General features: G+C 39.3%; 3 protein-coding genes across 13 annotated transcripts in view; 2 read left to right on the forward strand and 1 right to left on the reverse strand.

Moving 5' to 3' along the window:
• The first annotated feature begins 156 nt into the window (after positions 1–156).
• On the forward strand, positions 157–1,603 carry LOC128677187 (uncharacterized). The gene is made up of 2 exons (XM_053757865.2): positions 157–610; positions 1,156–1,603. The coding sequence occupies exons 1-2, from the start codon at positions 511–513 to the stop codon at positions 1,458–1,460; spliced, it is 405 nt and encodes a 134-aa protein (XP_053613840.1). The 5' UTR covers positions 157–510; the 3' UTR covers positions 1,461–1,603.
• Positions 1,604–2,094: 491 nt separating this feature from the next.
• LOC128677184 (H/ACA ribonucleoprotein complex subunit 1-like) lies at positions 2,095–6,148 on the forward strand. 2 transcript variants are annotated; one of them, XM_053757862.1, is made up of 4 exons: positions 2,095–2,249; positions 2,338–3,134; positions 3,527–3,598; positions 5,994–6,148. In XM_053757862.1, the coding sequence occupies exons 1-4, from the start codon at positions 2,241–2,243 to the stop codon at positions 6,010–6,012; spliced, it is 897 nt and encodes a 298-aa protein (XP_053613837.1). In that variant the 5' UTR covers positions 2,095–2,240; the 3' UTR covers positions 6,013–6,148. The 2 variants fall into 2 exon arrangements, with proteins under 2 accessions (XP_053613837.1, XP_064292580.1); XM_064436510.1 differs by lacking the exon at positions 5,994–6,148 and adding an exon at positions 4,494–4,877.
• Positions 6,149–6,296: 148 nt separating this feature from the next.
• TTLL5 (Tubulin tyrosine ligase-like 5) overlaps positions 6,297–16,683 on the reverse strand; it is a 31,604-nt gene continuing 21,217 nt past the window's right edge. For 4 of the 10 annotated variants that reach the window (XM_064436509.1, XM_053757853.2, XM_053757852.2 and 1 more), the window contains 9 exons: positions 15,800–15,935; positions 15,111–15,345; positions 14,223–14,379; positions 13,506–13,655; positions 12,920–13,076; positions 12,275–12,376; positions 10,848–11,014; positions 10,143–10,331; positions 6,297–9,715 (listed from right to left, as the gene is read on the reverse strand). In XM_064436509.1, the coding sequence (XP_064292579.1) occupies positions 9,547–9,715; positions 10,143–10,331; positions 10,848–11,014; positions 12,275–12,376; positions 12,920–13,076; positions 13,506–13,655; positions 14,223–14,379; positions 15,111–15,345; positions 15,800–15,935 (1,462 nt within the window). In that variant the 3' untranslated portion in view covers positions 6,297–9,546. The remainder of the gene's footprint in view (positions 9,716–10,142; positions 10,332–10,847; positions 11,015–12,274; positions 12,377–12,919; positions 13,077–13,505; positions 13,656–14,222; positions 14,380–15,110; positions 15,346–15,799; positions 15,936–16,683) is intronic. The other 6 variants (XM_053757860.2, XM_053757856.2, XM_053757857.2 and 3 more) reach the window with 4 other exon arrangements.

Consider the following 16,683-nt stretch of genomic DNA (forward strand, 5'->3'; position numbering starts at 1 on the left):
TTTGTGCAAACTACAATCTCGTTTGCCCCAGGGTTTGGAGCATTTTGACCGGCGGCGTTACTGTCCTTCAATAAAAACGTTCTCAGAACACAATAAAACACAAATTTGATAAAATGTTTCACTACCACCAAAACATTATTATTCTTAAATTAGCTGTAAAAAGGTATATGAATGGTAAAAGATTCTTGTCTTTATTGAAATTTGAAGGAAGGTTATGACGGTGATTGAAATGCTCAAAAATTCATCCCCCAGTGCTGGCAAAAAGCTGGAGACATATCGTCACACACATTCCAATAATATGATTACAAGACAATAATAAATCCCAAACTGATCTTGGCAACGTAGGAAGACATAAACATAGTTCTATAGAATCGGTAAAAAACCCGAGACATTCCCGTGCAGACAGACAAGTCGAAACTTTTCTATTAATAGTTAGTGTGAGTTGCGCGCGCAGGAGTCGCCATTGACCGGCGGAGCGGGCAGTTTTCTTCATTATTTGGAATTTAAGTTATGATGGGCTCGGATCGCCGCGCCTCGGCGCCCGCGCACGACAGCAAGCGGCTGTACGCGGTCATCACGCTTTTTATAGGACTCATATGCATTTTCGCCGGTGAGTACACGCACTCTTTATTTACTAACAATGTTGACCATGGATATTGTAAATGTCAATAAAAATACGATTTGGAACTGGGATTTTGTTCGTACGCTCTATTCGTATTCATGTGTGTGATAATTTCAAATGTGTAATGACTTTGAAACGTTTATCTTGTATAGCGGCTGCCCATTAATATAGCAGACTTCATTCAGGAGACGGAATACATTCCCGTATCTTGCGCGTTTCATGTTATTATTTTATCACCGACTTTGCACTTGAAGCAAGTGGTAAACTAAAAATAAAATATGTACTTAGTATGTTGTTAGTTCTTCGTTCCAACTTTTACTTACATTTTAAAGACTTGAGTTATCCGACTAGATAATGGGCATTATAATGGTCGGGTTTTCGAAGAAAATCATGATCCTGTGTTCCATAACTTCCCACTCGACTCTTTCTCATCTGATCATCGGAGCCCAGGGTCAGGTTTCCTACTTTTTCCCTCAACTCTGTTTGCCTGTGTATTCATTAGCCCATGACTTCAATGTTACGTTATGTTCCAGGATACATGTTGGGGCATATGACACGTGCCGAAATAAAAAAGAACAATGATGTGTCTCAAAACCTGACCATCGCAGCCGACTCACTACACAAAAAAGCCAACCGGATATCACCAAAGGCTATCCACCACAACGATCCAGAAAAAATATACGCAAAGCTATCCGCTATATTTCAATGTAAGACTGAATGCGGGACCATTAACAAATATAATTTAGGAGACTATGTTCAAAGTTCTATTAATTACGAAATATCGAAATTGATCAAAACATTAAATAATGCTACGATGTATTTAGATTCGCTAAGATGACATTAGGTTAATTTATATATAAAGCGACATTGTGATACTAAATCCTAAAAAATAACACATGCCATTTTTAAAGGCATTTTTACGAGTGTACTCTCTATTTGTTATATATAACCGTTGGTCATGATAATAATAAACACTGATTAACAAAATTTCTACGTATTATTTTTTACTTTTTCGCCTCTTTACATTCCCACTTGTTCCTATCCTAACCATGATGACCTCAAAATATTCCACTCCAGGGGCTAACCTAGGTACCATTGTTGTGCTAAATGGAAAAGGAATTCATTTTATTGTTACCTATCACATCAAATTCACATTTACATAAGTTACAATTATGTAGGGGTACAACACGCATTCTAAATTTTAAATATTTCCGCCAAAATTTTTTGTATAGTTTATCTATATGGAAAGGCAAAGGAATCTAAGCCTATACAGCCATCCAACCAAAACCAACTAAACAATATAACTTTGACTTTGCATACATCAAATACATAGACAATTTTTTTTTCTTTGCAGTATTGACAAAACACGAGTAGAGAACCAATGAAATGAGACGATGTGAAAATTTGACACGGCCTACGCCAATGAATATCTAAAATTTAAAAAATTGCCAATCAAAAGACAGGGTTTCGCATAGCGTCTTTTCACACTATTTTTTTATTGCCCGCCATCCACCATTTTGTAGCGAGCTCGTGAGAGGTTATCGTTGTGCGTCGTAGTAAAGTGAAGTTATTAATTTTAATACAAATAATTACATTTTAATATAAATAATAAGTGATAATGGTGCCGGTAAGTAAACATATATTTATTGGAATGAATGGTGAACCTGGTCACCTGAAGGAGGCGGGCATTATCTAATGAAATTATGTCGTTGCAGCAAACCAAAGTATTCGTCGGCAGTCTACCACAGGGCTCCAAGCCTGAGGATTTAAGAAAGCTATTCGAGCGCTTCGGTGCCGTCACAGAATGCGATATCATGAACCGGTGCGGGTTCGTGCACATGCAAACAGAGGACCAGGCATCCGCCGCAATTCGGGGGTTGAATAACACCACGTTCAACGGAGCTGTGATATCGGTCGAACGCGGTCGCATCAAGGAGCGCGGCCAGCGAGGTGGCGGGCGCGGCGGCGGAATGCGCGGCGGCATGAGAGGTGGCATGGACCGGCGCGGCGGCGGCGGCCCCATGCGAGGCGGCGGCGGCGGCGGCCGGGACGCGCCCTACATGCGCGACTCGAGACCCATGGGCCACATGCGCGGCGGAGACATGCGGGGGCCACACATGGGAGGCATGGGCATGGGCGGCGGAGCGCGCAACGGCATGGGCGGTGGCTACGAGCGCGGGCCCGAGCGGGCGCCGGCCGCGTACGACGACCGCTACAACGGCTACGGCGGCGAAGACCGGCGCGGGTTCGCGCTGTCGCGGGACCCCTATGCGGCGCCAGCGCCCATGTACGCGGACGAGCGGCGCGGGTACTCGGCGCCGGTGGACGACATGGGCGGCATGTACGGCGAGGAGCGCCGCGCGCCGCTGTACCCGGACGAGCGGGAGCTGATGGAGCGCCGCGCGCCCTACCGCGCCGCTGTGCCCATGGCCGCGGGCTACGACCGCAGCGCGCCCACACAGCGGGCAGCGGGGATGGGCAATGGAGATATGTTCAGCAGAAGATCACCAATGTAAGTGATCCTGATTCCAGTAAATTAGTTGGAGTACATTCAAAATTCTATTTTACCACATGAGTATTATATAACAATTTCACTTGTGTACTTTCCATAGATTTTTATTTTTATTTGCTTCCAATGAAGGGAAACGTGAGAGATCCTGCACATCATTATTATTTTCAGCCTAGCCACTGTTGCATATAGGCCTCCCTATTTTCGCGCCATTTCTTTTACGGTCCTGTGCCAGTCTCATCCATCACTTTTCCATACTAATATAATTTATCCTACACACGGACACTACTAATACATACGCCACAGGGCACTGGATGCCTATAGGCGACATGAATCAAATTGACACATGTTAAATAAAATTATCAAACAAACTAACTTTATTAATCTTATTCCAGGGACAGGGGAGGTGCGGCAGTGTCCGGCTACGATAGAGATCCCTACGGACAGCAATATGCACCAATGGGACGGTGAGTTTCATCTTGATTATTCATTACAACTGTGACTAATATGTAGACTGGTCAGAAGTTGAATGGAAGACTTATTATGTTTTAATCAAGGTATTCGTTGTTTACATTAAAACAAAACAGTAATTAAAAATATTTTAAATGTCTATCAGTTTAATGTAAAGTCTAACACTAATACTTTTAGATTTTTACATATACAATACCTACATAATAGATGTACAGATTGAATACAGCCTGTGTGTTTTATTCCAAAGGAATTTAGAACGGAAGTAATGATTTCAAGTTAACATAACATTTTTGAGACCATTGTTTACATATTAGTCACACAAGAATTTATTTTCATGAAAAATCTATCACAATTCTTTGAAGATATAGTCGAAGAAAATCTGCAAACAAAATAAAGTGATGCCTATTGTGCACTAATTAATAATGGTGATAAAATTGTTATATAATGATGTTGGTACGCTTCTGACATGGCTAACATAGCCTTCTGGGTTATAGTGCATTCTCTAGATTCTTTGTGTCAACAATCTGATCGAAATATGGATGTTGGATTTGCGGTAACGGATCGTACGTTTCATTCTCGGCAGAGTACATAAAAAGTTATGTCACATAATTATCGAAAACTCTACAAATGGTAACGATTTGCCAATTAGCATGTTATTATGTGCTACAGACACTTGACATCAAACTATGGACGCAAACATAGCCCTCTGTCAAATAAAGGCTATTTCGGTTAAGAATCGTATAACAAAACTATTTGCGAGAAAACTACTGCAATATGTTTTTAAACATGCGAAATAGATCGAATCGTCTCATATGACGGATGACGCGTCCGATGGGATCTGGAGGTGCACTATGAGCCGGGGCTGCGGCACTGACGTGTGTGTTTGTATAGCGGCGGCGGCGGAGCGGCGCGCGGTAGGGAGCACAGCGGCGGCATGGGCCCGCGCCGCTACTAGACTAGCGTAGGATGATAGCGCCGCGCGAACAAACTGTACCGTACTCTGCGGAACTCTCGGCTCGTAGCGTTGCGTTCGTGGGACGTGGGACGGTGCAGGCTAGCGTAGGGCCGGCCACACGCCGCAACTCCATCATTAATGATCATGTTAATACACTAATTAATTTAATAAATGAAGATTTTAACGCGGGGCTTTTATTCCGTCTCCGTGCGATGGTTCGCCTTCCGCGGAGCCCGCCCACGATTTATCGGCGAATATTGTAAGGAATTATTTTAAGTTGTATATTTAATTATAGATTAAAAACCCTTTAATGAAATGTAGCAGAATACTTTTATTACTTTAATATCCCTCTTGGCACTAAAACTAAAATTCCAAATTCTGCATGATACCTGGTGTCCCGTCTGCTTCATATTGCTTCCATGGTTGCGGATCTCCTATATGTATATAGCTGTGGTTTTATTGCAGGAATAGCGTTAGGCACGACGGTCGGTCAAACGTCCAAGCCTCTTCTGCAATAGAACTAATGTCTTGATTGTGCAGATGATATTGGCTGGGGTGCGTTCACTTCGGTCCCGTGAAACCATTTTATTGACCTAATTAATTTATAGGTAGTAACAACTTGCAACTCGATGTCATCTCAATGCGTTTCCACTTGAGACACTCGTAGCGTCATGCGAACGCCATATAACTTCATGAAAAAACACAGATGAAAAGCTTTGAAATCTAATCGATTAACAAGACTACGGAATATGTCAAAACATTGAGCGCACCCCAGGTTTCTGTGGCTGGTGATCGACCAGCCTTACAGAGCGCACATCAAAATGGCTCATGCCCTATAGGTAGCCTCATAGGCTAGGGCTGCTCTGAGATCTCACTCACTATATCCTGTGGCTCACGTTGTCGTGCGTCGACTATGAACAAAGTGCGTGCGAGTCGTTTTCAGATAGATTAGATGCGGACGGCACGGGCGTTCGGCGGCAGCATTAAGATGCTATACAACGTCAACTATTACGGTTAGGCGACAACGACCGAAGACGCGCCAAGCGAACATAGACAATCGTAAGTACGGCCACTGCGCAGACGTGCGCAAGATCGCTCGATAAAGTACGTCGATAAGTATATTGTACAAAATTCGTCAAAAATCTGCTTCTATTGCCCATGGTCTGATCGCGAAGACCTACTGATCGATCTGAGGGCGAAATTGACTGTTACAGAATCAAATTTTTAAACACCAGCCGGCTATCGGAATAACATGCGAATCCAAGGCATTTTCTACAGAAAAATAAATCGAATTATATTGCGGCGGTGGTTTCAATACTTCTCGTTCTCTAGCGTTTTTGGAGCTCGAACGATTCGTTAACGTAATTTTTTTTATAAACGCCCGCACTTGACGTCGTGGTGATGAATGTTGTACTAATACAAATTTATGTTCGCAGGGAGTGGTCTGGAGGTTGAGGCTTCCTAGAAGTGGATTGGAATATGACGCAACTTGACTGCTTCTGACTACTCTGGAAACACGCCATCAGAAACGTTGTATAGTTCGACAGACAAGTGAATCGATATGAATGAATACAACCGTTATAAAATTAAATTTCTGTTTTTTTTATTCAGCACCACAGTATTGTACACTGTTATAAAAAACTAACTCATTTACATCCTTTGTTAGTAATTTGTCGCAATAATTAACAGTTTTCCAATATGTACAGGAGCAATTGAGAAATTATAATAAAAACCGGATAGATATTATTAAGAGTTTATTAGCATATTCAAAATATATTTCCACAACATTTATTTAGATTAAAAATTTGCTGAGGGCTACATTCATTGCAGTTCGTATTCATAAGCGAAGCGTCATGCATTTTGTTGGCTGCGTTTCTACAAGGATAAAATTTTAAGATATTCGATACTTAGTTTTGTTGAAACGCACCCATGTTGGAATTTATGACACACACATTGTCCACAAGCTTGGAAATGAAAATAAGGGATCAGAGTATTCTATTTCAACTGTGTAAAAAAGGCATTGTTATTATTTACTATTTCAGTGACACAGTTGAAAAAGCAGACCAGTCCTAACAAAACACAAAAATTGAACAAAGATATTATTGCATTATGGCACTACCTAACATCAAAACGATAAAAAACATGGGCTATGCTATGTAGTATATTTTTTAATAAAAAAAGGTTTATTTCCCTAGCTGCACGTATCACAATAAGATATTATATTTAAATTTACTTGCGAGATCTTTATTCGGAATTTGATTTTAGCAGTTTGAATCTACACCGTCAAAAACAAACTATTTTCAGTACTATAAAAATAGGTAGTTATATAATCAAAAACAGATGGGTAACCAATCCATACTAATAAATGCGAAAGTCTGCCACGCTTTCCCAGCTAAACCGCCGGACCGATTATGATGAAATTTGTAATAGATATAGCTAATGAGGCTATTTACACGTCTCTTATGCACGTAAGGTGTGTGTGTGTGTGACTGAGATAGATTGAATATCACGCGGCTGACATACCATTTAACTGGAGGCTTAACATTATCATGTTCAAAAAGTATACGTTCATAGGGTGAATGTAAATTAAATATCTAAAACAAAATAAATACAGTACTTGTTATTAAAAAATATCCAAAAAGAAGTTAATACTTGTGGTTACAGTTATCAATAAATTAAGATGGACGGCCTGTATTCGATCAAGGTTATATTTTATTCTTACAAAACCCAAATTCATGGTATAGGCTTAAATTTCTATGTTCATAAGATTGCAAGACAACAGGTATCATATATTTATCTACAACTAAAGTGAGCCTACAATAGTTTATTTCAAAGGAAAACAAAATATATTATGTTTGATAAATAACTTTAACCTTTGGCGGAAGTACCTCACAGGTTTGACCTTCGACTAGCATCAGTTCTAACTTAAAATCGAAGCTATTACAATAAATAACAGAAGAATATGTGATTTGAAATTCGTGACAGTGTACCTTACACAGAAAGTTTCCCTATATTAAAAAAAAAATAGTATTTTTTTTTCTGGTACACAATTACAAATTTACATAAATATCAAATATTTAAGTACATAGGTATTATTATAATTAAATAAATTCTAAAGCATCATACTAAATCATAGCCAACCTTTCATATAACAAGATGACATCAAATAAAAAAAAATGTTATTCTATAAACCGTAATTTTATCATAATTATTGTTTGTTACACTTCTCATTTCATTAGTATCCCATGTCGAAATATTCATAAAATATTAAAATGAAAATTAAAATATTTCAACAATAAAATTTGAGTAGATAAATCGCAGATAGGATTAAGTACATACAATCTAGGTCAGTCTATCCTAGTCGAGTGGGGCGCCCTCTAGCGTTTTTGTAAAATCTGCTACGGTTCAATATTGATTTGTATTGATTGATAAATACCGTCTTATCATTAATGAACACTTTAAAACACTAAAAAGGGCTTACCCTTCTCAGTTGAAATGTGTTTTCTGTCATCTCTTTTACTAACATCTGACATTAACAAGACAAGGACTTAGCGAGACTATAATTTTCTATAGATATTATTTCGTAGCAAATGGAAATCTCTCGACTTTGCCATTATTTATAATATTTTGTCATCAAATATTTTGAAAATGATGGTTGGATTGAGGCAGCATATTGTGTCACTGGTTTCTCCCTCATAGCACCTTAGATTTAATTAAATTGTAATTTATAGTGCTAGGTCCCATAAGTAGGTTTCAGTAAAATGTAAATATCCTCTGATCTTTGGTTATAACTATGTGGCGGTACTGATTAGTGCCATGTGAAGGCGATAGACTAAATAATTCCAGTATAGAAAATGTTTAAACTTGTCTATTGTCACATTAAATTCGACAGTTTAATGTAATAAAAAAAAACTAATAACGTGCTATACTGAATCATTTGGAAAATACAACGTCGCTTGAGATTGCTAGTTAATTCTATTAAAATCGAAATATTAATATCAACATTCAAACAGCAAATTTTGGCAAAGCGACTTATGATAATTGCAATTTTTGAACTATAATATAATTTTCATTCTACATCATCCGAGCTTTATACTAAACAAGTCGAGGCTTGTCTAATGACGTTGTTTCACTTATCAAATTCATTGTCAAATATTGTTTGAAATCTCTTTCGTATGCCACATAAGGTGTAAGAGATAGCAATAATTTTGGACAATTAATTTGATATATAACATGTCGTTCCCCGTTTAGTCGTAAATCGGCAATTTAGGATAAAAATAAACAGACACAACAATAAATAATACATGGCTCAAAATACTCGATAATTATAATAATTCGTGTGAAAGAAAAAATAAATTATTTATTTATATAGATAGATGTACATAATTTAAAATCCGACTACTCATAAATGGGGTATGTAACACGTCATGTCAATTCACAACCAGTTGTTGCACTTCGTTTAATCGGCAGTTAATATTGAACTATAATACTTCTCGAGATATGCTGATAGTATACTGTCGGTAGGCACAAAAGGCAAATTCTAGCGCGTAAAAGCTACGCTATTTTCTCTGTATGACCGATTTTTATTATAGGTTTTATCAAACCCTGTATTTGCAGATAATTAAAATAGATTTTCTATTTAATAAGAACAACAATGAAACAAAAAAATGTTGACGTTCAAGGCTAAAAAATTTAATAATTTCTGAAGTATCGCACAAGATTTTGAATGAAATATTCAGACTAGGGAGAATGGGATTGAGAAACGAGAAACTAAGGGACATTGCATACCGAAAACAGTTGACATTGTGCGACTACTTGTTAGAGCTGTTCATGTCGCAGTCAATCGGTTAAAATTTGCTTCAAAATTCAAAAACTATTTCAACATTTGGCCGCGACATTCATACTGAAAATCGTCAATATTTTTAAATGTTCAAATAAGTTAAACCGGTCATACAGTACCAGAGCTACTCGTAGCAGAGTCTATCCCCGCTAGGAGCGCGCGTACTTGAGCGCCATGTTTAAGGGTTTCTCCTCCTTGAGGGACTCCTTGAGCACGATGTCGGAGTTGGTGAAGGGCGGCAGCCGCGGCGCCGGGCTCTCCGCCGACTCCAGCGAGGGCTCCTCCTCCGACTTGCTCAGGCTGTCCGACACTGACGGCCTGAAATGTACTATTACTGTTTAGTTATAAATCAAACTGACGGAGTCAGCCCCAAAGTATGTTCGAGACTTGTGAAAATAGACAAACGTGTTATCAATCTGATAATATTTTTTCTCGGTTTCCCAGAAGTAGAAAGCACTTTCGAATATTAATCGGAGACGAAAGCACCAGGGTAACAAATGTCCAAAAGAAGTTTTTCACCGATATCTCCTTGACTGTTCGCAATAGACACGTTCAGTGGAAATTCAAATAGTGAATAGCTGAAAGTACCAGGCTAACAGAAGTTTAAGATAGGTTTCTCGCCGATATCTCCTCATGTTAACTGGCGACATGCATGCGATATTTTCAATAGTCACATACAGCGGAAGTTCCAAATAGTGTAAGCAAAAAGTACTAAGGCAACAGAAGTTCAAAAGAGGTTTCTCACCGATATCTCCTCGTGTTGACGGGCGACAGACAAGCCAGATGTTTCAATAGCGTGTGTTTTGTGGGGGGCTCGGCCAACTTGCTGGGGGGGAGATCCACGCAGAACGGGTTGCGGGTGTCTCCCAGGAATGTTGTAATCTGGTTCTCGATCCTTAGCAGCAACAGTAGTACGTCTTCGAGGTCCGCCTCACTGGAGTGAGAATTCAGAGTTTAGTGTGAAAATTTACTAATACCTACTGTTACTTATGCATTAATAGCTACGGAACAAAAACTTAAATCATACGTACAATATTTGGCAAAAAAGTAAGAGACAAATAGTCATATTTTCTGACATTTTGATGCTGACAAAGCTTTTAGAAGTTAATATATTGATTATGCCTTTATATCATTAGATAGATTGTAAACTACTTGACATTCTCGTACTTTCAACTCTAGACGTTCTTGAGAATTAGGGTCACGACAGAAAATGATAGCTTTTACAAATAAATATTATTTAAACTAAATCTAGTTTAAAGTAAAGATGACGAGAAAAAGTGTGAAGATCTAATTTCTGAGTTTACCTAGGTGCGGAGTCCTAAAAATGAAGATATACTTACTATACTCTCTCTACCTCTCATCTGAGCGTTTCCCGGTCTCTTCCCCAGCCATTGAGCGTCGGAGCCCAGGGCACGCTATACCGATATATCCGAAGATATACAATGCTAACCTGGCAGAATACAGGAACTGTGCGAAGTGTATATTGGAGACGCATCCCTCCTTGTCCTCGCTGTCGGTGTACAGATCAGTTTCCCTATAGTACATGTACAGGAAGTCGTTGAGCTGTTTCGCGATGACTGCGCAGCGGTCCTTGTCACACATCTTAACCGGGGGACCCTAGGACGAGTTTACAGATTTATTCCAGTCGAATTTATTGCTGAAGTTAACAAGGTATTGATCAAAATACCGGCTGCGTTTCGTCTGAATATAGATTTTTCGTAATTTTTCAAGGTAATGGGTTTTTTGGTACACATTTCATAATATCTAGGGAAAAAATCGCTTTTCTAATACCATATATGATTATGACCATTCTATGTAGGTGATGTTAAAAAGCGAAAGACGTCGGCTACGATGTACTGTGTATGGTACAATATAAAAACACTAATGATAGCCCCCATGGGCTATCATTAGTGTTTTTAAATTATTGAACGCCTCCATAGGCGTTCAAAACGCACGTGAAATTCACCCATATAGGGTTTATAAATATGGAAGACCTTCTGTCATGGTTTCATGGCAAAATCGCTAGACAATTTCGATTTGATTCGGTGTAGTTACAGACACGAGGTTAAGCTTTGGCTGTTTTATACAAATGGCTGTTTTAAAAGCTGAAATGGAACCTTAAAACACGCAGACAAAATAGTACAATTAACGGCACATCAAGTTACCCTGCATGAACCTCTATGGCGCGGTAATAGCGGCGAGTTTGCAATGAATTTGAGTAGGTTGATGTGCTGTTGACCGTACTATATTCTGAATAATCTTTGGCTACTGAGAAACACAGGCAATACGAGTATAATGTGTAACCATCGTGGTAGCGACAAGAACTCCACTATTAAACAGAGGTACCGCCCGTAGACTTTTCACACAGATCTATTTTATCAGCACACTAATAATCTATTGAAAGCGGCGGTCAAGTAAACAAGTTCAGTACATATATTTTTTTAGAAAAAACAAGTGTTTCTCACTTCCATCCATAGACAAAGACTATAAGCTGTTAAACGAAACGTGCTCAGAGAACGCATAACCGCACACTAGCGCCACCACTACAAATTTTGTTTATTACGCTACTAAACGGATTTTAGTGACCACCGGTTTTTCGGTTTAGTCAATTGCAACTGTGTAATAAAATAAAATTGATAAATATGTGTGCGCAGCCTTAACACGTTCGCGATCGAGATAATACACTTTAGTAACAAAATTAGTTTTTACGACATACGCAAACCTTTTGTAAAGCAAGTGTTAACTGAACAGTGTTTTCTCAATAATATACAGATATAAATAAATCAAAGCTTGCAAACTTTCTTGTATAAATATGTATTTATTATTACAAACTACCAATACAACAGCATGTGAATTTATTGTGCAAAACAAAATTACCCTGTCATCCGCGCAGCAGTAATAGCAGTGTGTAGTGTACTGGAAGATTGGACCTCTATACGTTTTAAGGTTTCTTCTGCACATTTGTTCATTTAGCAAAGTCTGTAGCAAAATTTGGTAAATGTTAAATAAAAAAAATTAAAAATAAATAAAAACTATTTTTTTTTAAACAAAATTCCATTTGAGTGATACTGCCAAAAAACGAATCAGACAATGAGGGTTTTCCCGATGTTTTTGTCTCCCACCACATGCCAGCACTTACGCGTGAAGTCCAGACAACTGTCAGTTGGTGCAACAACGTCATTTAAATTTGACAACTGACTGGAAGTGTCAAGTATTGACTTGATATATCGTAGACATAGAAAAATATAGACTTCGTGTGTATCTTTTCGCTCATACAAGATGAATGCATGTTAGAAATTCACAAAAAGAAAAGGGACAGAGCGCTAACATTTTCTGTTTCTCATCCCGGTTTCACAAAAGCCTCATTTGGCTCCACTAGCTCGTCGTCTTTAGTTTACTTTGTCTTTGTGATATTTGACGCTTACGCTGACATGTGGTTTATCGTGGACAACCCTAATTAACATAAACATTATAGAGGTCCCCCCTCCATCAAAGCAAAAGCCATGCGGCTTCAAGCGTCACCTTTACATTGTAAGGCATTCTGAGCGTCGAGCACGCGCGTTTGAGGAACTTGAGCACTAGCGCCGCATGAGACACGGCCAACTCGTTCGCGGGAGAGGATATCCGCTTCAGCACGTATGTGAGGAAGAGGCCGAATGCGCGTCGCCCTTCGCCCATACTAGAAAGAAATGCATATTTGCAAGGTCTCCTATCTTCTCGGGCAGTTTGTTCTGTGCGATGGTCGAAAGAAAATTATACTCACATTTTTTGATTTAGTTTAACTTCACAATGATATAATATCTAACGACGAAACTAGCCGGGTTTCCTGCCGATTCTTCATGTCTCAGCGACAATCAAATAATCTTGTCAATTTTAATTTTTTTTTACAACCTAATCCAATGATAACCAATCGTGGATTTATCACTGATACTTCTTTTTACGTAGAATTCATTGTTCACTATCCTAGGTTAAAAAAAAACAGGGAATAAGTTTGAAATAGGTTTCTCATAGACATGCACTGAAAATACGGCGGTAGAAGACACGAGAGAGGACAAAGACAACTCGCAAGTACCAGGGCAGCCATAAATTCAAAGTAGGATTAACTTACGTGAGCCTCAAGCCGTCCATCAGCTGGTGTTTGACCAGATCCTTGGCGCGCCTCGTGTCCAGGTGCTGCTGCGTCGCCGGCGGCGGCTGCTGTTCTAGCGTGATGGCCGGCGCGGTTGATGTCACTGTCACTGCTTCGTAGCGTTTTAACCTATAAAATGGTTACGGTGACGTATGAAAAAGAAGTTTTGCGTTTTGATATGTTGAGAAACTGTTGTATTGTGTAACGAAAAATTGTATTTTTTGTATTAGAACCATAGACTAGGGTCGGAAATGAGTGCTAGAATAGGAGAATGTTGTGCAAACTGATATAGTTTTTTCTTAATACTAATTTTATGTGGTGGGTCATGGCCCAAACTCTTTATCCATCCGTAAGGAAGCCCAGTCCCAGCAGTGAAGATATTTAAATGGCTGTTGAAGATGATTTTTTTTTTAATTTATGCTGCAAAATTTATTTGGGAAACATGGATACATTTTAATTTAATATTTATTTTATTGAATTAAGAGAGTAAGAACAAGAATGAAAGACGGAAATTTGCCACCAGCCAATCATGGTAATCCATTCTAGGAACGTAGGGAGAAAACGTGAAACGAAAAAAGAAATTAATTCTTCTATTGAAACTTTCCTTTGCCCATCAGTGGGACACAACACCTACAGGCTAGACAAAAAAAAATGAAATTTCTCAATCCTGAAAAAGTAATATTAAAAGTATATCACCGTTGCGGCGTGTCAGTGACGCTGGTGGCGACGAGCGCGTTCTGGAAGTGCGGCAGCACGTGCGTGTGCACGAGCAGGTTGTAGTTGTGCTGCACCACGTTGTAGGGCGCGTTGTTGTTCAGCGACGTGGAGCACACGGGCACGCCGCACACGGGGTCTGGTGGTGTGACAAATCAACCCGATTGATGATACTACTATACTATATACATACTGCTAACATACTCTGGATCTTTGTTGTCTGGAAATAAACGTATGAAACAACCATTGGAGGAGTCACAATGACAGTGACGTTGTCAATAGGCATGACCATAGATTATATACAAACGGCTTTCAAACCCTTTGTGGGTTCAAACAAAAGAAGGAACTCATACGATCTATCAAAATATTTTTATAAAAACAAGCGTTACAATTTTCTATTTCATACCAATATTATAAACGACCGTCCCGGCTTTGCTCGGGTAAAAGCGTAATAAATTATACACTTAAAACTTACTAAAGAATCATACTATCTATTGATGTAAAAGTAGTTTTTGAATTTATCGCGTTCATACAAATAGGCAGACAGACGCTACAGGGACTTCTTTTAAGAATATATAAGAATGGAAAAGATAGACTTTCAAGTCGAAACTGATAAATCATTTATGATGAAAAGATTTTATTTCAAGAATCAATCTCATAGGGCATGCAAGGCGAAAGTTTGTATTAAAAACACAAAGCCGTGGGCTACAGCTAGTAAAACTATATCTAGATACGAGACTCACCTAGATATTGCGAATACTTCTGCCAAAAGTTCCGGCTGGGGACGATCATGACAAACCCCCTTCTCCTCACTAGCTGTATTTCCTCCAAAAAGTTTCAGCTCCATAACCTATCACATATATTACTCACCCAGATACTGGGAGTATTTCTGCCAAGAGTTCTGGCTGGGGAAGATCCTGACGAAGCCCCCTCTCCTCGCGTACTGGGCCCTCACGGCGCGCACCAGCCGCATCTCCTCGCCGGTCAGTGCGGCCCCGTTGGCCCCCACCGAGGGCGGAGCCCCGGCCTGTGGCCCGGACGATCCTGAACCGTTGGTAGGCTTCCGTGTCACGCAGACGTTCTCCGCTGAGTGGACGCGACGACACTGCGCAAATATATATAGGACGTTGTTTATAGATTGTTTATTCGACTGTTACAAACAAAAAACTAATTTTCTAATCCTAACTAATTTTATAAATGCAGAATTAATCTTGTTGGTTTGTTACCTCTTCACGCTTTTTCTACTCAAGCAATCTTCTTGAAATTTTGCACACATGTTGTTTGAAGTAAAGAGAAGGACATAGTGTATTTTTCATCCTGGAAAAAATTTCGCGGGCGAAGCCGCGGGCAAAAACTAGATGTAAAAAAAAATGTAAAAAAAGAATTTTATATTTATATTATTTTATTAATTAATCTCACAAAAATATATAAGAAACCAGCTGACGAGTTCCCTCTGGCAGCACCCGTTCAGGAGTTGACTCGTGGGTCAGCCATCGCGTAGCTCAACCGTAATAGAGGGAGCCTCACGTCCCGGCATTAACTACAGCTAGATCACTCACCGCGCCGATCCTCATCTTGAGCGAGTTGTTGACCACGTCCAGCTTGGTGCCCACCGCCGGCAGCCCCACCAGCGTCAGCGTGTCGGCCAGGAGCGCCGACTTCACGCGCGCGTCCAGCGGACTCTCGCACGCCAGACTGCAGATATATGGCGATATTTCATATGTGAGTAGACTTGCTTGTATTAAAAATACAATATATTTTTTTATGTTTCTTTTTAATGTGATATTGTTATTGAGATTTTTTTCTTTTCTTCCTTTTATAAATACTGTAATAGGATACACATGTTCTGTTGTATTTAAATAACAATAAATAAATAATTTATAGTGATATCACCTATCGTATGGTAATGGTTGGCGTAACACTGAGCTGTTACGTCCTGCGCACACATTTAGTACCTTTTCTTTATTTATGTGTATTTTTGTGTGTGGTCATCTATATACTATTATTATAAAGAGGTAAGCCCTTGTGAGTTTGTATGTTTGAGGTAATCTCCGAAACTACCGAACCGATTTCAAAAATTCTTTCGTCATTATATGCTATATTTTATCTCAAAATTCCCACGGCAGCGAAACCCCGGACCAAATCTAGTAATAAATATTCTATCACAGCCAACTGATCTACTTCCTATAGCCATTCTGAACGACACTACGCAAGGTGGAGGCTGAGAGGAGCCGAGAGGAAAGGTCACTTCCAAATGCCATTCATATGACGGCATGAATGGCATTTGGAAAAATGGTAGCAAAAATTAAGGGTTGTAACTTTTGGCAAACATTATACAGAACAACTATATGAACACTTTAAGAGATAAACAAGTTTCGTTGGGTTGAGCTTGTTGCGATCTCATATCATTGGGGTAAAAATTATTTTAATACACGTTTTTATC

The sequence above is a fragment of the Plodia interpunctella genome, chromosome 17 (genome assembly GCF_027563975.2).
Source record: "Plodia interpunctella isolate USDA-ARS_2022_Savannah chromosome 17, ilPloInte3.2, whole genome shotgun sequence".
NCBI classification, from domain to species: domain Eukaryota; kingdom Metazoa; phylum Arthropoda; class Insecta; order Lepidoptera; family Pyralidae; genus Plodia; species Plodia interpunctella.